The sequence below is a fragment of the Anoplopoma fimbria genome, chromosome 13, assembly GCF_027596085.1.
Source record: "Anoplopoma fimbria isolate UVic2021 breed Golden Eagle Sablefish chromosome 13, Afim_UVic_2022, whole genome shotgun sequence".
NCBI lineage: Eukaryota > Metazoa > Chordata > Actinopteri > Perciformes > Anoplopomatidae > Anoplopoma > Anoplopoma fimbria.
Window position 1 is genome coordinate 23,551,812 of NC_072461.1, and position 25,231 is coordinate 23,577,042.

At 39.8% G+C, this 25,231-nt stretch overlaps 1 protein-coding gene across 2 annotated transcripts in view; it reads right to left on the bottom strand.

Annotated features, from left to right (window-relative positions):
* taok3a (TAO kinase 3a) overlaps positions 1-25,231 on the bottom strand; it is a 67,428-nt gene that overhangs the window by 16,102 nt on the left and 26,095 nt on the right. For both annotated transcript variants that reach the window (XM_054610359.1, XM_054610358.1), the window contains exons 3-13: positions 17,920-18,168; positions 14,926-14,997; positions 14,037-14,138; positions 13,660-13,705; positions 11,778-11,874; positions 11,188-11,301; positions 9,881-9,972; positions 9,566-9,659; positions 7,154-7,235; positions 2,108-2,275; positions 263-460 (exon numbers count right to left, since the gene is read on the bottom strand). In XM_054610359.1, coding sequence (XP_054466334.1) covers positions 263-460; positions 2,108-2,275; positions 7,154-7,235; positions 9,566-9,659; positions 9,881-9,972; positions 11,188-11,301; positions 11,778-11,874; positions 13,660-13,705; positions 14,037-14,138; positions 14,926-14,997; positions 17,920-18,054 — 1,200 coding nt within the window. In that variant the 5' untranslated portion in view covers positions 18,055-18,168. The remainder of the gene's footprint in view (positions 1-262; positions 461-2,107; positions 2,276-7,153; positions 7,236-9,565; positions 9,660-9,880; positions 9,973-11,187; positions 11,302-11,777; positions 11,875-13,659; positions 13,706-14,036; positions 14,139-14,925; positions 14,998-17,919; positions 18,169-25,231) is intronic.

The following is a 25,231-nucleotide window of genomic DNA, read 5'->3' on the forward strand; positions in this document are numbered from 1 at the left end:
TTCTCTTAGTTGTTTTTTTTATCGTGTCTGACCTCAGGACAGTTTGGACAGGATGGTGTGGCATAATGAGCTGTGACTCTGTGCTATAACGAGTTTAAGATAAACGCATTTGGGACATGACAGGTGGTACGGATGAAAGGGGACACTTGAGCTCATCTCATCAGACGAGGTGTTTTGGGAACTTCTCTCCACTTTCCCAGCTCCGGTTTTGGTACATTGGGACCTTTTGACCCCTTACCCTCCCACCACCCATCTTTTTTACCTTCTTGGTGTGCGGGGAGGACTCCAGGGTGCTGCTGTAGTCCTGCGGGTGCATCATGGTCATGTCGGAGCAGCTGTCGTCCAGCACCTCCTGCATGCTGTTCACGCTGCTGCTCTGGCTGCCTGTGCTGACCGAGGTGCTGGGGATGGAGTGGTTGCTTCCCAGGCTGTTCATCTTACAGCTGGCCGCCTCGCTGTCCTACAAGGGTACATCCATCCACACATATTCATAAACACATGCTCCCACAAATGAGGAGTCATGAAATTATGGAAAGATGCAACTATATACACACACACACATACTTCAGCCCCAATATACACAGGTCTCTACAAATTTTCTGCAGTCACTTCAATACATGTAAAATAACTAATGACCTCTAGATTGCATAATGTTTAATTGTCTATTAACCTCAAATTGCTCAGATGTGTTTGTGTTTGTACCATTCACCTGTGTAAATTCTCATATTAATGCACATCTATATGCCTGAAATGCGTTCAGATTAGAAGGCCACTTGAGTGTGTGTACATGATGGTTAAAGGGAGTCAAGCTACACAGCTTTTAGGTGTAGTAGACGTTAACATTATTTATATTAGGATGTTAAAATGAGTCTTTCCACATGTGAAAATGAGGTGTTGGACTGCAGGTTTTCTCAGTAAAGCCTTCAGCGGCGTTGAGGTCTGCTCTGAATTACGCCACGTGGTGTAGGATGACACGAGTGTGTGCTGCTGTTCATTCTGCCTCAGGTCGGGTCAATCAAGTGTCAATGTCAGACTACCGTGGCTGCAGGTGGAAGGCTCCTGTTTGGTGTTATGTAAAAAGCTAATAACTGTATCCTTGTCTTCTATCTAACTTTATTAGAACAAAAAAAAAAAACCAAACCTTTAGACAAGAGTACAGTATCTGGCTCCTCCCTCTGAACATCACTTCAGACAAACTATCCTGTTCTCACACTTTGTGCACGCGAGTCTGAACTCCTGCATAGTGGAACCAATAAAGTTAAAAACCACCTCACTGCAGTGCAACACAGGGGCTAAAATAAACAACTGTAGAGCTGCAAAGGATAAGTCGACAATTTTAATAATTGATTATTGCGAGCGCAGTGCGAGGGCCCGATCATCGCTGCTTGCAGCTTTAATTGATTATCGTTTCGGTAATTATTCCATCAAAAATTGTTAGTTCCAGCTTGTCAGATGTGAAGATTTGCTGATTTTCTCGGTTTAATATCATTATAATGTGAATGTATGAGTGGGTAGGACTGCTGGAAGCACAAAGACTTTTTAAGAAGTCAACTTGCGCTCTAGGAAATGTGATTAGCATTTGTCAATATTTTCAGATATTTCACAGATCAAGCAATTGATGGATTTATCTGGAAAATAACGAGCAGATTAAACGTTAATAAAGACATATCATTAGTTGCAGTCCTGTACTGTTCTATGTAGCCTGTTCTTGTCAAACTGTTTGTTGCTTTTTAGCAGACTGCCTGGTTAATATTCATCTCTTTTTTTATCAACTATTGTCTCTATTGTTGTTCTGTGAGTATAAACTGTGGACTTGTAAAGTGTCTGTTGATACAAACGTTTCTTTCTGTGAGGATAAAGCTGAATTGAATTTGGTTTTCCATGAACAAATTAAAAAAATATGAGTAGAGACTTCACTTTGAGGTGAACAGAATTTAAATGGAGCTCATATGATTTCATGTTTTTAACCCTTTGTTCTCCCCTCGTCTCCTGCGACTGCTACTCCTGATAAACTCTTTAATCTTTGTCTCCGTAGTATTTCTCTTTTCACTGATCTTTTACATCAACCCTTCCCCTCCTCCCTCCTCCCTCTCCCTTTTCCTCCCACCTCCTCCTCCTCCTGGCTCTCTCCCATTGGTCCGTTGTGTTTCTCCTGGTAGAGGATCTTCTTCATCTTGCGGTACTGCAGGTTGTCCAGCTCGCGCACCGCATCCTTGGTCCTCTGGATGAGTTCGAGGAGAATGCGCGGCGAGCGTTCACGACGCACAAAATCATGCTGGACGAAAAAAAAGAATAGGGAGAAGGCGAGTTAGTGGGGTTGGTTGGGTCAGGAGTTATTTAAAATAGGATAAAAGGAGGAAACCATTGTATTAGGTATTTAAATAAATTTTTTTTACATGGTAATCTGATTTAATTGAAGTATTGTTCCAACTTCAGCTTTCATACCATACAATTTAGGGATTTAATGCATTTTTTCCCCTAAAATAGCTCAATGGCAATATGAAAATGTCCTCTTTAAGTCGTCTATGTGTACTGTTTTTGTGTATCTCCAAAGTTTTTCACCTTAAGATATTTGTTACAGCCTACATATTCAAAATTAAATAAACTAAATATTTATATTAAATTATAATTCTAGCAGAAAATAAACATTTATTTGCTAAATAACATCAAACAAAAAAGTGGTTTTCGCACAAATGATGTAAGAAATGTATGATATAAGATTTATTTCTAAGTAAAGTTGAAAAATATGGTTCGAAATCATATCATAGTTGGTGGACCTTATTGTTTTGACATCCGTCTGCTTTTAATGATCTCATAAATTTTGTCTAATGTAACACTTTTGGACTGAACTGCCTTCAACTTCTTTCTTTCAGTGTATTATTTCAAAGAGAACCTCAACGGTGACCGTCACTAGAGGGCGCCTGTATGTTGCTCTGCCCGTCATGGGAGTCCCAGCACTCTTCATCATCTTCTACACTGAACACATGGGATCTGTGCAAGATTGTCCATAAAATCAATTTTCACAAATACTCTTAATCCTTTTCATTCCAATACATGAATTCTTAACTGTATTTCGCTTTGGCACCAAATTAATGACAGCTTCAAAAAGAATTATACAATCATTTAGTAATGTGCTGCTAATTAATTGAGAGGTTTTAGTTTTTTAATCTGGAAGGCCTATACACATTAACCTCTCTTGAAATAAAACTGTATTTGAGGGCATATTTGGGAATTAATAGCAGAATTTGTGGGAAAGAAAAGTAAAAAAACACCCCATTGAATAAAAAAAACTAGATATTAACAACCTAAAAAAGTCAAAGTCCTACTGCAAGAAAGTTAAATCCCTGTATAAATAGAAGACATGAAAACATGATTACTCAATGATGTATTTCTATAACTGTTGTACTATAAACTCAGGTTAAACTCATTTAGAGCACATTTTCAAGTCGTGACCAGCTGTACTGTAAAGAAACAAACTTTCTGTAATTTGATGGAGGTGTAATTTGGTGGAGGTTGGTGCATTATGCTTTCATGTAATTATTTATTTCATGTTTCATAACCAGCAGGTCAGAGTGGGTGTGTGGGGCTGGTGGAGGTCGGGTTAGAATGAGGGGGCGAATATGTGTGTTGAAATATCTTTTTTAGCATTTAACTGTACTCGCATCAAGATAAAAAAGAAAGAAAACACACTCTCCTCCTCCCTGCACTTCCACCCACAAACACATACATTCATACCTCCCCTTAGTCACGCTCATTCATAAAATATTGTGTGGCTGAAATGTATGCAACCTCAGAGTACAGGCCTAAAATATATATACTGTATAAAAACATCTTAGGTCTATTTCCAGCTCTCTTTCCCTGCACACCTTCCCCTCTCCATGTGACAGATGCTGCTGTAATGGGTTAGTCAGGACACAGGGGAATGACATCACGCTCTGAAAATAGAGATGGGAGTGATTTGTCCCGTTTTCTGACGGACCTACACCAGAGTGTGGGAGGTTGGCCTCCTCCGTCCCGTCCACAAGCCAGAAGCTATCGGCGGGATTCTTCCTCATTAGGAGGTTAGTGTTAAGAAGAAGCGACAGCACTGAATGTCACTGAATGTACAATATAATGTTTTTTACCAGAAATACTAATTCATCCTCAGTGATTGAATCTGTTAGGCATCATCAATATGTGATGTTAAATGCAGTTTATTACATATTATTATAACATTTTGTTTTATTTATATAAAGATGATCATTTATGTGTTTATTTCTTAAACATTAGGTTAATTATTTAGGTTGTTTAAGTCATAAAATTGACTTTTGCCTACTCCTTTATGAGCACAGGTCTGTTTATTTAGTTTATTTTTAGCTTGTTGTATATTTTAGTGTTCATTTTATTAGTTATTCTTGTTTTTTCTTATTATTTGTGACATGTAAAACAATATATATATATATATATATATATACTTTTTGGGGTTCCCACTTTGCTCGAGTCCATCTTGTTTACTTCTACTGCAATTAAGGGAGCAGTGGTGACGGAAAACCAGCCTTACATGCTTGATGTATTAAAGGGATAGTTCAACATTTGGGGAAATACACATATTTTATTTTGTGCCAAGAGTTAGACGAGATAAATTGATATAGCTGGAGCATGCCGCATGTTAGCTTAGCCTAGCATAAAGACTGGAAACAAGGGGAAACAGCTAGCCTGGCTCTGCTGGATCCACCTTCATATATTACAACACAGATAGCTTCAATCTTTTCATCTGACACAATGTATTTTGTTAATGCATTTATTACTATTTATTTTATTTATTTATTATTGGTCATATGTAAAGGAAAATACCATTCACTGGTTCCAGCTTCTCAAATGAGAGAATTTGCTGCTTTTTCGGATTTATATTATTCTAGTTGAATAATCTTTGGGGTTTTGACAGTCGGACAACATAATCAATTATAACTCATTCTCTGCTGTGAGAAAATGTTTAATTTATGCTATTAAAAAAACATACCCCTGAAAACCAAACAACCCAGAGCTATTTTTAACTGTTCAAACTACACATTTTTTGGGCTTAAAACTATTGAGTACTTTTTGGAGCAGGTCACTGTGAGGTTTTTATTTCATTATTTGCATAATTACTATTATTCTGAATGAGGTATACAGGGAGAGAGTTTGTTTAACCTGAAGCCTGAACAGTGATAGCTCAAGGCCCCCAGATTAGTGACCTGATTTCCCCTTTGAAAAGCTTGGGGGGGCGTGTGCCTGTATGTGTGTGTGTGTGTGTGTGTGTGTGTGTGTGTGTGTGTGTGTGTGTGTGCACTGAAAGAAAGAGTAATTTTGTGTGTGTCTGAGAGGAGAAAGTGGGGTATTAATCATAAGCTAACACCCCACCCCCCCAAGCCTTCACCATAAAGCAGCCCCTTTTACACTGATCCCAAGTCTGTTTGGTGCTTATCCCTCTTTAATGTTTTTTTTTTTGGTCAGGATTTAGGTCAGCAGTGTTGGGAAAAGTGAATCCCAGTCTAAACGTCGAACGTATCCACTCGACAGTCCAGAGCTCCTTAGTTAACCGCTACCTGACCTCACACCCTCCCTCAGGTGGGGTAGGTGTGAAAACTCCCCCCCCTCGAGCTCCAGCACTGTTGAGCGTGATCGCCAAGAACATTAAACTCTTAGTGGGCCAATAGGATTACCTGTTGGTCACACAAACAAAAAGATCAACCCCTCATTTACAGGGAAACACAATGAACATACGCGGATAAACGCTGTGTACGTTCATTGTGTGTTTTAGTCGGGTGTTATAGGGTCGGATGAATGAATATCACAAAGTATTTGACCAAATACCTAAATATCAATATTACGTTGATATTGTAGGGCTGACTATTAGTGCTTTTACTGAATATTTAAAAGAGACTTTTGATGATTAATTATCAGTAATGTAGATGCAATGATTTAGTAGTTCAATAATATAATTCAGTCAGTTCAGAAAGTTACATCACTTTACTCTAATGCAGCTTTTAAAACCAGGAAAAGACAGCACTTATGCCATATGATGATATCCTAAATCTATGACATCATCTAGACTGAGATCATATCAATATATATAGTGATGTATTGCCAAGTCCTGGCAAGATGTCAAAAAAATGCCATTATTAAAAGGCAGACTTTATGATTTTTAAATCTTCATTTTATGGGGAAATTGTGTCTTTTATTTGACAAATAACAGAGGGGAGTGACAGGATGAGCGTGAGGATGACATGTAACAACATCATCTTAATATTTGTAATATTAGCATCCATGTTTGACCTTGGATAGTGCAGTTTTACAATAAAATCTTATAATCCGCTCTTACAAGTAGTACTTTTTTTCCTCCAAAACTTCAGAGAGGTCCAACTAACTTGACCTTGTAATACATTTTTTTTGCAAAAACGTTCGATAACAAAAGAGTGAGTCCTTTTTGGTGTTTTATTTATATACTCTACTCGTGGACACAAACATGTGATTGTTTTGTACTTCCTTGTTCTGCAATGTTGCCTTTTGTCTTGTTTTAAATGTCTGAGTCAACTGCATATGATGGAGCGTATTTATGTTGTCAACCATGGACAATTGTGTGTGTGGTGTGAATGGGTTGTGGAATAAGGGTGGGGGGGGTTGTATGTATATATTTTTGATGCATATTATTTTGTACTTTCTTTAAAAAATAATGAAAAAAACTATTTATCAAAGATAGAATTGGGCTCCTGGTGGCGTAGAGGTTAAAGGCACTAAACATGAACCCCAACATCGACTTTTGTTGCATGTCCTTTCCTGTCTCTCTCCCTCTCTTTTACTCTACCCTCATTTTGTATCATCTTATTACTGTCTTACTATCAATAAAAGGCATAAATTGCCAAAACAACTGATGTGAAAGCAGCAAAAATACAGGCAGCTCTATGGCGCCTTTAAGGACCGTGGCTGCGAAGCAGAGCTACAACAAAAGAAGAAATGAAAAGAAGAGAGAGAGAATAAGCTGTTCTCAGCGGGGTGCTTGGAGAAGACACTGTGTGTATGCTTGCGTATTAGGGAGTCGTGGGTGGGTGCGAGTGACTCATCCGCATTGCTCGGGGACTGAGTGAGACAGGAAGTGAGGTCACAGCTGGAGGGATAACAGAGGAAGCCCACTCACTCGTAGCAGCTCCCCCGAGGAGGGTCTGTCCTGAGGAATTTTCAGTAGGCAGTAGTCGACGAAGCTCCGGAAGGGGTCAGACCTGGGTGAGGAGAACAGAGAGCGGGTGAGTTCTCAGTCGAACATGTTTTAAATCGGAGTAACATAAGCAGACATAGCAGTGACAGTCTAATTATAGGTTGACTTCAGCCACACCAGAGTGTCAATGAATGTTTAACTCGATGAGTAATCTTCTGTTGGGACGTGTTAGTCCTAACAATGAATCAAACCCGGAACAATCCTACGTAATCTCTGCGTGCATCCCCATGGATGAACCACGTATGGATTATGTAAATATGTGGGGCAATAAATATATAGGAGCCACTGGAGCTGTGGAACACTGTGACACTGACTGTGATCTAAAAATACCCTCATGAGAACACAGTACATGTATCACTGTGTGTTGGGATTACTAACATTAAAGTGAAATACGGTGCTATTTGAGATTTCGGGGTCATTGCAGGGTCAGTAAATGCACCCATCCACCATAATCCTCTTTCTCAACCTCAACATCGAACGTCTTCTGTGGTTCGACGAGGTCCATGAGTGCACTTGCATGTCATGCCAATGTGTGTGTGTACAGTGTGGCCTTTTCTGCTGAAGTTACAGAGCTGATGTCTCGGCTTGTCTCATCTGGCGGGATGTTGCTAACGCCTGGGGGGCCTCTGGAGCTCCTCCAAAAATACCACAACCCTGCGCCCGCCCCGCACAAAACGCTCGCCTCAGCGCGATGCTAGAAGCCAACGCTAATTTCACAACTTCTGTTCTCCATGCAGTCATAAGGCAGTGAATTTCCAACTAAAAGAAGACTCCCACCTGCTTCGTGTTTCTGATGACTGAGCCCATGATTTATGTTCTCTTTCAAAAGGTGTAAAAAGTGTATTTAATTGAGAGTTTGGTTTGGAAGGTTCAAGAATGTCTTCAGGCTGAGCTGAGGCAGGTAGAGAACAATTTACAGCCTCTCGCCTCAGTCATGCAGAACACACGAGATTCTTGCAACATACAAGCAAACACCGACACGACTCTGCACGCTCAGACCACACAACGCTTCACTTTCATACCACGGTAGTGATTGCATAAATAGAAGAACCCAGAAGGTAAATTACAGGGAGAACATCAAACAAAGGGTTAATATTTGATGAGCGTTGTTTCCCCCTCATGGGAATCACACCTCACATGCAGCGTGTGAGTGGTGGCTTCTGCGACTCAGAGGATCGGTGGAATATTTGCTGCCTTGCTGATTTCCTGCTAGCGACCTTTTAGATCACCTACTTCTCTATACGTTTACACTCCTACGTATTTATCCTTTTTCCCCCTGCTGCGTGACATAAGTTAACCTAATCTCATATTATATTCATTCATTTCTTACACTTTTATCTCCAGGTTTGTGCAAGCAAAAAGATTATGAGAGTGGAATATTTACTGCTTTGTTGAGTATATATATAAATATATAAAACATAAATTCGCTGGGTGTGATGGCTAGCTTAGAGCATACAGTAAGTGTTAACATTAATGCTCAGGCTAGCCCAAATAACTTGTTGATAAAATAATGAATCTTCCTAAACTGGAGTCCTCCAATCCACAATTTAAACCAATGATGTTATAAATAAAAACAAAAACAATTAAAAACAGAACCAATCAGGTTTATTCATTTAAAAAAGGTGCACATCAAACGTGTGGGTGAGTTTCTGTTGCAAAGACACAGCTAAGAGCTGTTTAAAACCTGCTGGCCTAAATCAAATTGTTTCTTTTTTTTTTATGTCTGGAAGGACAGTCTCTAGAGGATCTATTAGCATCCACAATCATAAGCTGTGATGCTGAGAACAGCAAAAAAAAGTATTGGCTGTTTTCCCATAATACTTCTAGAACAAAGAAATACCCTAGTTAGTCTGGCAAACACAATAAAATGTTTCGACCACTAGAATAAAATTAGAATAATCACGCTGCTTTGTTTTGATGTTGTTGTAGATGAAACTATGCCCTACAGCCCTGCAGGAATGATGTGGTATTTACGCAGTATTACTTTAGTAGAGGTCTCACAGGTAATTACATAAGAGACTTAGAGTGTGACCTTGCACAAGGCATGTTGCAGGGATCACAGGTCGTGCAGATTAACACAGGGATGTTTTACCGTGACTGAGCCCGGATCAGATTGGCCTCTAATGTTCACAGTTAAGTGGAAGTATTGTATCAGCAGTTTCACTGAATTTTCTTGGTTTGTGGAGAATATTTTAAAGCTTTTTTTAAAGCAATTTATTAGATTTTGTTGTGTGTCAGTTTGACTGATCCTATATTGGACAGCATTCTCCAAAGACTATTGTAAAAAACTAAATCTTAATGGTAATGTTTAGAGAGCGTGTGTTTTGAACTCACCACTCATTGGACTGTAGCGTGGGAGAGTCGTTCTGTGCGATGTGATATAAGGCACTCATGGCATTCATGTTGAACAAGGGTGGTTTGCGCTCCGCTAAAAAAAAAGGAAAAAAGAAGGCGAGAAGTCAGAGAAAGATGTAGAAGAGAAGATGTTTCAGTGCCAAATCAGATTCTCCTTTAATGAGGCAGATACAGGCATGCAGGAACAAATCCTCCTGTTTCACTAATCATTAAAAGTGAGCTTCAATTTGTTACATTTCTAAATTCATGGGCCTCTAAATGCATCTTTTCACCAGTAGGTAGATGTGTGCTCACCAAGTTCAATACAGGTGATCCCCAGGGACCAGATGTCCACTTTCCCCTCGTACTGACCCTCGTCCATGGCTAGGATCACTTCTGGGGCCATCCTGAGGACATGCAAATGCACAAACACGCATAGTTTATTAAGTATGGGGAGGAAAAATGTTATCCATGAAAATGTTATAATCTGCTAAGCCTCTCAGAGCTTTTAAAGACTCTGGTGTGCTGTGATAGCAGCTCAGTTTTAGGAAAATATGAGTGCGTTTCTGTAAAACGTGGAGTGGTACAACTTGTGTTTGTGTGTGTTTGTATGTGTGAATTTAACAGAACAAGTGAGATGAAGTTGTGTGCTGCTTGCTTATGGCATTGTGAGAGTCCATCGCTGGTCCAGCTGTTTATGTATTGACTTTCATTCACCATCAAAGCTGCATGAAGTGTGTGAGTGAGATTTATGGTGCGTAAGGTAGAGCTGAGGGTTTTCTACATGATAGACAAACAACAGAGGACATCACAGCAGCTTCTGTTAGCAATATATAATAGATAGGTTCAAGTCCTTTTCAGACTGGTGTGCGAGAGGAAATGGTCTGTCCGTCTGTCCTTCGAGTCGGTCATCAGACATTTGTGTGAAATTGTCATAATAAGCATATATATATATTCTTGAGTTATGGCCAAAAACACATTTTAGGAGGTCACAGTGACCTTGACCTTTGACAAACATAATCTAATCAGTCCATCCTTGAGTCCAAGTGGACGTTTGTGCAAAAGTTGAAGAAATTCCTTCCAGGTTTTCCTTAGATATCACCTTCACAAGGGCCATACATCTGTACGTACGTACAAAATGAAAACATAATGCCTTTAGCCATGGCTGTCACGACGTATTAAAAACAATCCTATGATTTATGAGGTTGGTGTGAGGTGTCGAAATTAAAAAAATCTCTGACTGCCTGATGGCAGACAAGATAAAGAAACTCACACAGTGCAAAAACAGACGATAAAGCCTTAAGAGCAGCAAACCTGTGCAAAACAGTTATGTAATTTCTACACCAACTGTATATATATTTCAGTTTGTGTGGTTTTCTCAGTGTGTGTAGTCCTGTGTCATCTTATTATTATTATTATTATATTCCTTTATTGATCCCCATGGGGGAAATTCGGATGTTGCAGCAGCTCAACTATGTAGAAACAGATAATAAATAAAAACATATTTTACAATAAAAATAAAATAAAAAATAAAAAAATACAAATGTACAGTATATCCACATGGGGGGGGGGGGGCTTCTGTACCTTATCATATGTGTGTGTCTTGACCCGTTAATACTCACCAGTAAGGTGTTCCCACAAAGGAGTTGGCAGGTGAGGCAATGGAGGCAGAGCCAAAGTCGGCCAGTTTGACCTGACCCAGCTCAGTCAGCAGGATGTTACCAGCTTTCACATCTCTGGATTGGGGGAGAAAATAAAGACTGTGAGCATATATATATATATAGACATGGTAGCCAAGAGAAACCACATCAGTTCCAAAAGGATCTATAATACGTCATGCAGTGTATTTATAGATGTGATATGTTTATTTAATTGGGGGTTTATTACTTATAAAACATTGTGCAATGAGACCTGTGATGTCACAGCACAGTCAAACGTGATTCATGCAACCATCGTTGGATGCTAATCATATTTGACTGCCATAAAAGATTACTGTGTGGACACCAGTGAGACCGGAGGGTTGTTACCTCCCCACAGCGAAGGATGTAACGTACGTACAGAGAAAAAGGTTTTACAGCTTAATTAGTAAACGCTGCAGTAAAGGGAGAACATTAGCGTCTCTCGTCTTATCGTCCGTCTTATCATGTTCCTCGTTAAGTCACTTAATGTTCCTGATGGGAAATGTTTGCAACCAGGAAACAAAATCACTCACCTGTGAATCATATTATGGGAATGTAGGTAAGCCAGTCCTAGCAAGGCACCATGGGTAATGGCAGCAATTTCCAACTCTTGCAGTGGTTTCTTGTGAACTTGGGGAGAAATTGGTACAGTGGAAGTGAGAAGGAGTCCTCTGAAGATTGAGTTATATAAGAATGAACTGTAACAGTTCTGCACAAATACATTCATAATAAATAAAGCCTTTGCATGAAGTTATGAAGTGCAAACTTGCATGAGAAAAGTCCCAAAACATCATAGTTTTTAGTGAAAGAAAAGTATGCAATATGTCCTGCTGATTCAGCAGTGAGAAAGTTCTCTCTTGGCATCTAGCATATGGATAACATGGGCTCCTAAGCTGGCTCCCTGTGGGCTGTTGACTGCGTGCCAAAGCAAAAGGTCACGGCAGAACTCTAAAAGTCCCCAAAAACAGGCCAGGGCCAACTGTCGTGACTATGTCAGTGACGGGTGCACACATAGGTGCTTAAAATAACACATTAGCTTCAGGTCAGGGATGCTGAGAGGATGTTTTTGTTATTTTAAAAGCAAGTAGTTAAGCTAAAGCCAAGAAACATCGATTTGTTCTCCCATCTGTATAAATCGTGTGAATCAAAGTGCTGTGTAAGGACTAATGTATGGAGTACTTTGTTCTGTTTTCTCTTATTTTTTAGTTAAGGTTAATATGTCTTAATCAGGGTTTAAGAGGTAAATGCAGAAATCGTATAGCAGGCAGTTCCTCATGTCTAGAAAGTCTGACAAAACCTCATGAACTAAGGTCATACAGTCATCTGGACTGACTTTCATAATCAGCTACTGAGGAGTAAAATCAGGTATAATACATAAAGAGAGAATACAGTCTAAGTCTAGTCCAAGTCAAGGCAAGTCTAAAGCTAAAGCGAACTAATGAACATGTTATATGTCGTTTGTTTAATCCATACAATAACACAAAAGAAAAAATAAGTCTTGTTTTTTACAGGGTTTTCTCCCTGTATTGAATAGCTTGAATGAGTAGTTCCAAGAATATGTAGGATGTTCATGAATCGTCACATATATAGTTTATGTATGTAGTACTTTGTTCTGTTTCCTCTCATTTTTTACGTAAGGTTCACATGTCTTAAATCATATCAAATAACTGCAGGAAACAACCACAGACACAACATGGGGTTTTAAGGATATAAGAGGTAAATGCAGACGTCGTCTAGCAGGCAGTTCCTCATGTCTGGAAAGTCATGAACTAATGTCGTACAGTCATGAACTAATGTCGTACAGTCATGAACTAATGTCGTACAGTCATCTAGACTGATGGTTGTATTCAGCTACTGAGGAGTAAAATCAGATATAATGCATACAGAGAGAATACAGTCTAAGTCTAGGCAAGTTTAAAAGCTAACTAATGAACATGTTTGTTTAATCCATACAATAACACAAAAGAAAAAACAAGTCTTGGTTTTTTTTCTAGTTCAAGAATATTCAGGTATGTTAATTAATCATCCAAATATACTTTATATATACAGTACCAGTCAAAAGTTTGGACATACCTTCTCATTCAATGGTTTTTCTTTATTTGTATTTTTTTCTACATTGTAGATTAATATTGAAGACATCCAAACTATGAAGGAACACATATGGAATTATGTGGTAAACAAACAAATGCTCAACAAACCAGAATATGTTTTATATTTTAGATTCTTCAAAGTAGTTGAATGAGAAGGTGTGTCCAAACTTTTGACTGGTACTGTATGTGTAGGCCGACTATCCAAATACAGTTACCGAAAAAAGTTCAAGATTTTAAACTTGTAAAAGAAACTGTTTTATAATCGTAAAAGTATAAACGTGTGTGTGTGTGTGTGAGCGCATTAAACATTAATAAACACACTTACCCTCTAGTAAATCTGATGCGGAGCCCAGGCAGTACTCCATCACCAGCTGAAACAGAATACAGTTAGAGCTGAGTAACTTATCATTCACATGGTGTGTTAAATATCCTTAATACAATGCTTCAGGTCACGTTTGTGAATACTTGTTGTGGTTTTTTTTTTCTCAAGCAAAGGGATCACATTGTGATGTCTGCAATGGAGGTGGTAGTACAACAGTAGTAGGCAGTAAGGAAACACAGCACAGCAGCAGGATACACAAATAAATGACATTGAGGAAAGGAATCAGACAAAGAGGACGGGAAGAAGAAGATAAACAAACCATGTCGCAAGACTGAAACAAAGAGTGGAACAAAGGGAGATGTGGACACGGATCCACTAACCCAGGCAGTGTTGTCTTTCAAGTAGCAGCCTTTGTACTCAATCGTGTTTGGGTGTCGCAGCTGTCCCAAAAACTTGACCTCCTTAATGATGTCCTGCCACTTCTGCAAAACAGACACACAGGTGGTTAACATACTGCAGGTTCAATCAGAGATACACTTGAGTGGGAACTGCTGGGACTTTGATTGCAGCTGGCTTCACTGTAGTAACCACTTGAACAAGTATTATGAACTTTATGCATCTGTTACCTTTGTGTATAGACAGACAGGAAGGTTTTTCAATACGTTTTACACAGATAAACTATACATTTCACAGTAATAAAATGCAAAAATGGAAAGCTATCTCTCAGAGGAGTTATTAAAGCACATTTGTTAGCTAGTTAGGAACAATTCCATGCAAGAGCCCTCACATAAAACAATCACTCAAAGGTTTATAAGAAGAAGAAAGTTAACTAAAACACAGATATGATGCCTTGAGTTCAGCTGTTATCACATAGTTCGCCTTCTGAAATATGCTGGTGCGTAAACTTTTTTCAGTGCTTCAGGGAGGCACATGTTTTTGCCCAAACTTTGCATCTGGTGGTGAGTAATTAGTTCTTACTCTTTCACCATCTTTTTGTTCCTTTAGGGTCAATAACCATCAAAAAATGAGACACCTCAGTCTCACAAGCTAGAGTCGAGCTTTGGGTGAATATAATTAGACAGTGACATTTAGCACGTCGAGCACTTGTTCTAGCTGTTACTGGCTTTGTGCCAAAAGCAAGAGAAAATAAGACAATGTTATGTGGTTCGGGGACAAAAACACCTAATTGTGGTGATTCCTTTACAGTGGAACTGGCATTTTGAAGGCAAAGTTTGGCATGTTTATTTGAGTGAGGGAAGTCTTTCTTACTTCGGTAGTCTGCTTGCCATTATAGGACATCTTTTTAATGGCCACCACCTCATTGGAGTAGGAGTTGCGTGCCTGGAGAAAAAAAAAACAGAGATCAGATTCTGGTAAAGTCTTGAAATTTGACCTATTGAAACGTACAGACGGACAAAAACTCTCAAAAATACACAGTAATCCTCTCTAAGGGCTTTCTTTTTTCCTGGTTAAAAACACTATAAAAAGAATATGGCATAAATAAATCAGTAACTAACATACATTTATATAACACACTGGTTATAAAAGTTATTTAATTGCTGTATGTGACAAGACTTTAGAATGATCAATATTCCTAAAAATGGTCAATCTTTCCATTAAGCTTCACACATTATAACAAAAGCATCCCATGCAGCATTGTACTATACTGTACACTAACAGAGTGAAGCAGCAGGGAAATGATTATTCAAATTGAAAATGTATGAACACTTTACTTTAACCTCCCTATTTAGCATTTATAAGCACTATATAAACATTTAATAATAGTGTCATTCACTGTCTGTTTAAACGCCAGCCTCCACTTATGGGTGTTAAAGTTGTTTAGAAACACATTAATAAACACTTAATTCTATGAATACATTACTGTGTGTTATAAACCATACATTTTTATATTTGAATGCTAAATAGGGGGTTTAAATCAAGGTGTTACTAACTCATGTAATGCCTTAAAGGTGATCCAGATGTGAGCCGGATAAATTCAGTGCATGCAAAGCATCATAATGACCGCCTGCACGAAAGCAATACATCTACAACCGAGTGATACGGCAGGAACAGATTCTCTCATTTGAATTTAAGCACATCTCCGTCTGATCAAAGCACTCAGCGACGTGATTAAGGGAAGCCTGCAGGTAAGTGATATGTGGTTGTTCTGCAGCCACTGTTGGTGTTTGACTTGTCTGAGCCCATCCACATGCCCGTGCTAAACCCGTGGTGTTAACCTCAAAGGCATTTGGCCTCAGGAGCAGCTAGGCTGCAGCTCAGCCTAAGCCCTTATCTCTGCTTCATCCCACTCACAAATGAACGGGAATTTCATGTTGAGATTCAAATGGAATTACAGTAACAGCAGGCAACGGAGTATTCCCATTTGATATCGGTTTTTTTTTCCACATTCATTTGATCCCTATGATTGCCTGTCAGTTCATGCATAATAGTCGTTCCCTCTGGTGTAATGTATAGATAGATGGTTATAGAAGAGGGAAAAAAAAAAAGGGCATGTAACGCTGAAATATTGAAATACATTCAGGATAATCGTCATTGTAGAAGAAAGGGGATGCATCAATAATTACAGAGACTAATTTGTTCAACATGCACTTTACAGTAGTGGTGTGTGTGTGTGTGTGTGTGTGTGTGTGTGTGTGTGTGTGTGTGTGTGTGTGTGTGTGTGTGTGTGTGTGTGCATGCATACCCAGCAGGGGGAATTCCTCTTGTACTCTTCTATAATAGAGTTCCGCCTTAATCTTAACATGCACACACCATGAATGCACATTCAACTACATGCAGTTTATTGAATATGCATGCATATTCATTAATAACCTAGAGAATATGCACGCATTTACAAAAGGGAAACACTGTGCCACTTCTACCTTTTCCCTTCCAACATGCACTTAACGAGCTGCTGTTATCTTTTATAGTGCTAGTATTGCAAGCAATTACTTCTTAAATGTTATATAATACAACCGGATCAAAGTACTGTAAGAGCACAGCTTATCGTTGTTGTTTTGTTATACCAGCATAATAACCGATGTCATCAGAAGGTGCTATTCTGCTACATGTGTGCTTGAATATTTGTTAGCAGATCACGCATTTCAGGATGTAAACTTAGCAGGAAATGTATTTTATTTCCACTAAAGCTGCTCGGGCTGCTAGCTAAAACTAGCAGTGTACCAGTTGTAATGCGGACCGCATAAGTGTGTCAGTGAGCACATCAGGGCAGGATTTAGACGCACACTGGAGCCTGTTAGCCAGACGGACATGGGCACCAGGGTTACTGCTGATGTACTGAGGCTGTGTGTGTGTGCGTGTGTAAATGACATAGCAGAGACGAGGATGGTTAAACCCTGCCAGCTGAGAATATCCTGCCCCACTATCGACGGCCTCTGTTTTTTCTATAGCAAGAAAAACAGCTGTCTTAGGAGGGAGGGAGGAGGCTTATCGCCCCCAGCCCCCCATCTGGAGGAGAGGAGAGGAGAGGAGAAGAGAAGAGAGGAGAGGAGAAATGTAGAGAGAGCAAAGAGACCCGATCTACTGTCGACCCCCCTTCCACACAGCTTTAGAATCGAAGGCTTGAGGAGTAATTAGTGATGATGAGATAAATAAAAAAAGGCTACAGAGAAAGTGCAGGGGGGGAATCTGTCTCTACTTAATTGCATTCATGGAGCCTTGATGTAACGGGCTACACTTACAACACGTGTATACATCAATGAATCGATAAAGGGGGGACTTGCTCATAAATAAATCAAAGCCATACTCGTGTATGCATAACTATCACGTAGTAAAGGGCTAAGAGTGCATCATTTAAAAAGCAGTATTAAGATTATTAAATGGTCCAGCCCATCATTCACATGCTGTCTTTCTTTCTTCAATGAACAGTGAGGCTAAAGCTAAATAGAGGACACATTTCTACACTACATCTTTGTTGTTCAAGTTTCTTTTAAACTTTGTCCGAAAGAGACTTGCAATGCCACTGAATAGGGCTGAATATGATTTGGCGAGACTCCATACAAAAAGATGTGGTCGATACAGAAGTAAATGTCTGACAGAAACTTTTTTTTTATTCCAAGATTGTCATCTGAAATGTCTTGATAAAGTGGCCATGACAGCAGCTTTTCATGTCATGTACAATGTCCTCTACTGAGATTTGTTCAACATCATTTCTGGAGCGGTTACATTCCAGTTTAGATGAGGTCCTTCAAAAAAAATTCATGTCTTGTGAAAGTTTTACAAAAAAGGTGAATTTGCACTTACGAAGTAGACGGCCCCGAAGCTGCCATGTCCGATCTCGTGCAGGTCACAGAAGACATCCTCGGGGTCGTCTTTGAAGAAGAGGTCGGCCAGCTCGGGGTCCTTCGGCACACCTTTCCGTGTGGACGACGGCATCATGGGATGGACATGAGCTAGGCGCCGGGGACGACGCTCACGTACACACAACTACTGATGCTGCTGCTGCTGCCGCCACCAGATGTCCACGACGGGCCCGGCATTGGCCAGCTAGACCTGCGAAAAAACAGAACGGACATTTGTTGCATTCAGGATATGGAGATTCTCTTCAATTTAAGCCTTACCCTAAACACATCACTTCCTGTGTGCATGAGAATTTTGACCTCACTCAGGTAAACAAATATTAAAACTATTTTAACAATGTATAGAGTGAATTACTATGAATATAATCAGTGTTATCGTAATTGCGAACTACATGAATGCTAAAGATTTACACTGACTCAAACACGACACAATGCTGGTCAATTATACTTGGAAACATCCAGACACTGTTTGATCTAAAATTACTTCAAAGCCCCTTCGAAGAATATTCAAATTCATGTCTGTGTGTGTGTGTCTGTGTGTGTGTGTGTGTGTGTGTGTGTGTGTGTGTGTGTGTGTGTGTGTGTGTGTGTGCATGGTTTTCTATTGTGCATTTGTGCAGACTTAAGATGGGAAAAAAGACATTCATATGATGACGGCTAGCTGTCTAGTCCTGCTGCTTATCCAAGTCACAGTCACACTTAAACACGCACGCACACACACACACACACACAACACCCTTTACAGCTGAAGCTGAGTCACTGATGCATCATTTCCACACATGCACAAAGTGTAACAGTTGCCTGCGTACACGTACACGCACGCACGCACGCACACAAAATGTTTTGTATCACAAGGCTGCAGCCAGTCCGTCAAGCGTGTACGCATCCTGGACACCCTGCTCCAGTTAGCTTCGCTGCACATGCATCACACACACATGCACACAGTCACACGCCATCTCTCTCATTTCTATTTCTATTTCTCTCTCTCTCTTTTTTCTCTCCACCATGAAATCTCTGTGCACACCGGCCAGATGCAGTAAGCAGAATCTGGCTCCAAAGGCCAGCCACACACAGAGCAAGCTGACATACAGGCAGAGGCAGCAAGACACACAGGCGCACAGGCCGAGACACTAAGCATCAGCATCATCCTAATCCCCCCCGCTCTTAAAAGGGATCCAAGCCATCACACCCACTCCAAAAATATCAGTCTTAAAGGAAAAGCCCTGTGCTCTCTGTTCTATGGCACCAGATGTATAAACATGGCCGCCTTGAAGCTTTGGGAGGGATTATTTAAGGTTATACTATTTAAATGAGAAACTTCAACAATGACCTGATTCTAAATTGTTCTCCACATCTCAATGCGGTGGTTATATTTGGCTAGAAATACTTGCACATTGTGTCATGTGAGGTCAAATCCAACCAATTACATTTTCCAAGTTGTTATTTTATTTTATTTAATATTATAACTAACTTTACCCAGAGGTTGTAAATTCTGAGGTTTCAAATGGGGCCAGAAGGTTCAGCATCATCATACTCTCATTAACATCATCTATTATGCCAGTGTTGATGTGTTGAAGGCTCAGGCTGTACATCAAGTGGATGTAGCGGACCGAATCATGTTGACGTCCCCTGTTGGTTTGTGGACTGCCATTTTGAAGCCTTGTATTCAGCGTCTTGGTCGTCGCCATCTTGGTTTCTTGCCAGTGAACAGAAGTGATCATATTGGGACTGCAGAGGAGTGATATAGAGACGTTGTATAAGGCTCTGGTGGTCTATTTTACCCTAAATGGACCATAATTTGCTAAATCAACTTCATGCTGTATTGAAGATGATTGATTGGATCCATAAACTCATGTTTACAATGTTTACTGAGGTAATAAATCAAGTGAGAAGTATTGTCATGTTCTCTTAGTTCCATCCAATCGGAAACCAGAGGAGTCGCCCCTCGATGGCCAGTAGAGAGAATTCAAGTTTAAGACACTTTCGCATTGGCGTCACTTTTCAGAAGCGGAGGTTGCAGCTTGGTTAAAAGGACTATACATCAAACGATGCTGGTTATTTGTTAGGCTGTGATGTATGGATCATTTAACTGGAAAATACTGATTCCAAACGCTTTGTGATGGCAGTGAGGCGGTGATGAGCATCAAAGTTGTGACTATATAAATCAGGGGTTTATTTTCGAGGCGTCATGCCAACCTGCCGCCGACTACAAAGCTGCCATAACGTAACACCTCAGCATTGGGAATGGCAGCCCGTCGTAGTGTAGCCTGACTAAAGTCGATTTCATAGCTTTGATTTCTCTCTAAGAATGCTTCGACACATGCTTGTAAATGGAAACCACAACAGGCATGGTTTCAGTTCACTCGCTTATATAATGTGAAAGATCACATATACAGGCTCACAAGCTTGTTGCCTGAAGGCATCTCCTGATCGCTGAGGCATTTTTGAGGAGCATGACGGCTTCAGCTGAGACCTCCACACCTGTGATGATAAATTAAGTGTAGAGTACAGCGGAGCGATGTAGCCGTATGCATTAAACCTGTAGGTATTTGTATGTAGTATTCATGGTTACTAGCGGTTAAGAGAAAACCACTTGGTAACACTGCTCCTAAGTATTCTTCTCTGTGCTTAAAGACTTTCATTAGATGCTTCGTGTTATTCCGTTTCTTCAGATCAATGAACTATTTTAGCACCGAAAGTTTGTTTGTTTAGCACCAAAGCAATTATGTACTTACACAAATTCGACCTTGCAAGAAAACCATGCAGTGTCTCTATTTGTATGTGCGTTTCTTTGTGTATTACTTCTGTTTGTGTGTATATTTCCCAGTGTGGGCGTGTGTGTGTGTTTTTGTCTGTTTACCTACACAATATGAACTTGTGTGTGACAACGTGTGTGTTTAGTGAATCTGTGTGTCTCCTGGTTGCATCAGCGCTGTCTGTCTCTCATCTCTCCAGATAGCTACTGAAACCCCCATCGCAACCCCTCTCCCTATCAAAAACACAGCACGAGCACACACACACACAGATATATCTTACGATAATTTAAAATGCGATAAGAGTAAAAAGTTACAAAATAATTGAGAAAAACTGAAAATCGACTGAGCAGATCTCAACCGCGATGATGGAAGGACTCAGAAGATGAGTAAAAAGACAAATAAAAATGGAGCAAATGAACACTTATGTCATGTGATCACTCTGGAGACTCTGCACACCTCCCTCTCACCCTCTTTTTCACTCTTCCTCCTCCTCCTCTTCCTCCGTTAAGATGTGTGAAGTGATGCAATGTGGCAACAACAGGTTGTAACACGGGGGGCTCGGTAAAGCTGCCACTAGTCCGGCAAAGCCCGGTGCTTGGACAGATCACTGTGTGTGTGTGTGTGTGTGTGTGTGTGTGTGTGTGTGTGTGTGTGTGTGTGTGTGTGTGTGTGTGTGTGTGTGTGTGTGTGTGTGTGTGTGTCTACTGGGGATCTATGAATGGTATTGTGCTGAGAGAGAGCTGATTAGGCAAATGGCTTAGACAGATTTAACGCTCAGTGGGTGTGTGTGTGTGTGTGTGTGTGTGTGTGTGTGTGTGTGTGTGTGTGTGTGTGTACACGTGTGTGTGAATTCGTTTACTAGATGTGCTCTGCTACACGCGACTGTATGACACTGTACTTGATGTGTAGGTGTGCATTAGTGCGCCTTGCGTGCACACACTGGTGTGAGAGTGAGCACATGAGGCGGCGTGTGTGTGGGTCACTGTGGGGGTGGGTGATGGTGATGGTGCTAAAAGATTTGTTACATACAATACATCATTAAAAAAATGATATGTAAAAGAGATTATGTGTTTTATGATAATCTGGCCTGGGTTTCACACACACACGACATTTACATACGTTTACACATCCCTGCACGACTCTTACTCTTTAAATAGACACCTAACACTTTAATAACAGATTTATTTTAACATACTCTTATATTGTTTGTTTGTTTATCATATTATATTGTACATGTTCATATTTGTATTTTTAATTATGACTTTCTTTAATGCACTAATCACCAATTCATATTCCTCGTATGTGCAAACATACTTGGCAATAAACTGTTTCTGATTCTGAAACATCTGAATTCCACATTTAATTTAAAGGACAATAAAAAAGGGTTTTGCAGTGATATTCTTTATAGCTAATAACTAAAAGTTTGGGCAAGAAATTTCAAAATAATTGTGATAATAATCGTATAAAATGCACGTTTGCAAATACATTTTATTCTGGAAGCGTTGAAAGAAAAAAAAGAAACGTGTGAATGCAATCTAAAAAAAACCCACATGATCTTATTATGGGACTTCTCTGCTGTATCTGTACATCAACACATGCTGTGGGCCAAAGTTCAACATGCATACACAAGAAACACACAAACAAATACCGTACACACTCCCACCCCCAGGGCCTCCGTTGGTTCTCTTATGACTAATTGATGTTCCAACATGTTGTTGCAGGACCAAGTCCATCAGGCTGGTGGATACGGCTCTATGTGCTGCCACAGACATGTTTAAATGGGACATCCCATTGTCTACACTCTTGGCCAATTCTATGCAAGAATAAGAAATATGCACCGTAAAACAAATGCTGCAGAAATGTAAAGTTCATCGGCAATATTGATTTGTTTGATATGCATTAAGAAAAAGAAGGACACTGCTTCATATTGAGCCAAAGTCTGTTAGTGAGCTGAAGAATATTACGTTTGGGGAAGAAAAAAATAAACTGTGCACAACATTTTGAACAGAATCAAGGTCAACCACAACTTATAAGTCGTGCAACAAAAATAAAATAAAATAATAATAATATTAATAATCTTACAGTGTGTTACAATCTAAGCATTTAGAGAAACAATCCAAAGTTATTATTTTTTAAAGTAAAATAAGTAAAATATTATGAGGATTTAGAAAAAATTACTCAAGTTCTTGCAAATAGTGCAAGATCATAGGAACTAACAGATCGGACACATACAAGACATCAAAGATGATTATATCAGATGGCATTATTGTATATTTGCCCTTGTGGACGATATAAATGCATGAAACCATCTCTTCACTGAGACGTGTTGGATTGAGTTTGATAGAAAAGCAGAAACACTGAGTTCTCTCTCTGTGTGGATTCATCTAATTCTCCCTCCCATCTTATCCTACACAAGTCCCTTCAGTCTTGCTTCTTAACTCCATCATTTCTATAACTCTTCTCTTTGATCATCCAGTTTTGAAAAGAAAAGCTTTGACATGGAAGAAAATGTGATTTTTCTTATCGTTCGTTTCACACTCCGTCTCCTGGGTTTGGGTTCTAAACTCTTATGAGAGTGCAAGTGAAGTGCATTCTACTGAATATGTGTGTGCACGAAGAAAATAATGTATTTGCACCATTACACCAGTGCACACAAGCATCCATATGTGTGTGTGTGTGTGTGTGTGTGTGTGTATATAGCCAAGGGGGGTTTAGCGGCTTACTGGCCCCCCTACCGGCTTTAGGCAGGAACAGGAATTAGACAGACTGTGGGAATTCTTACTGGGATTAAAATCACCAGCTCTAATCAGAAACGGAGGAGAAAAAAAGGAAAAAAGAAATGGTAAATCCGCTAAATTGTGCATTGAGACATAGCGAGGGCAGTATGTGTGTAAGAAAAGGAATTACGTAATGATTCAGTACTATCATGACATTATAGAGAGCAGGCTTAGAGCTCTGGTGCTGTCTGAGTGAAAGTGTGTGAAAGTGCACATGTATGTATAAGTGAGCAAGGAAGCCTGGATCATACACACACACACACACACTCACTGAAAAAAACAAAACTGCACTTCAATAATCCTTTCAAATAAAAACTGAGATAGAGAATGACTTATCTCACTAGAATGTAAGGGTCCCTAGAGAGAGCTGCATGTGTGTGTGTGTGTGTGTGACGTGTACCTGCGTGTGTGTGTGTGCAGGCCTCCTGCATGACATTAAATGGGTCAACCCACGTTATGAATTATATAGAAGCCTGATTAAATGCACAATGCCAGGTTGCACAGTGATGACGAGCCAATATAAAAAGGGGGCCAAATGTGATACGGTTGTTTTCTTATCAATGGAAAATCTGAAGAGGCTGTTTCTCCTGTGACGCAATGCACATCGCATGGATGCATGGACGCATGGACGGCACTGGTATCCATGTATGTAAACCTTATTAGCATATTAGTTAGTTCAAAGGTCAAACCTCCATACGGACCCATCGTGGACTTCAGTCATATCTATAATGAAGTGTCTGAAGTTCTCACGGTCTTTATGTCAAGTTTGAGTAAAATAAAGTGCTATATATTATTATTTTTATCTGAAACCCTCAAATGAAGATTCTAAGGCCGTCGTCATTTAATCATCAGCAGAATTGTCCTATTGGGAGAGGTCGCCTGGATTCAACATCTCGTTTTCATAAAAAGAGGGCGTTACAATTGTATGTGGTTGCATGATTTTTTTCTAAGCATTGTGATAAACAAACATTGTTTCATCATCATGGTTTAGATTTGTTTGTGTCATTTTACATTTGTATCATTTTAAGATCTTTATTTTTTTTTTTTACTTGCTGCACCTGAAGCAGACCCTCACTTGCCCACACAGGTGTTTTTAAATGATTTTACTGATTGAACTTTTGTTCAGGTCGAGGTTGGGTGGATCTTTCGCTGGGGTTAACAATCTCAACAAGATAAAATAGGAACGATAATAGAAGTGTTTCCGCCTTTAGAAGGTGCAACTACAGGGAGGAGGCGTTAAGGATGTTTTGTACACATCTCCACTGCCGTAAAAAGAGCGAATAAGGACTAGTGTTCAAGAGAGATGAAGTGCAGACATTTTAAATCAGCCGTACTGTTACCCAAAACACCTCTAACACACATGATCCCCACAGGCTCTTTCCCCCACTCAGGGTGTGACTCAGCAGCGAGATTTGCCAACGGCACGGAATGTAAACGTAGAAACGCTGGCCTGACTTCCCGCTGAATCCAATGATTGGTGTTGTTGGCTCTCTCTCAAGTTGACAGAAGGATTTACATTATTACCCAATTCATAAAAAAGACTCCGAACCGCAGGCAAACCTCGGGTTCCCTTTAATCACTGCAGCTTAAGAAGAGGCACGAGCAAGACAACTTTCTATGAAAAATGAAAGCAAAATATTTCAGAACTACATAGAGCAAAAATTTCAACCACATTCTACTGCAATATTTCATTTCTAATCATTTTACAAATACTATGACTGCT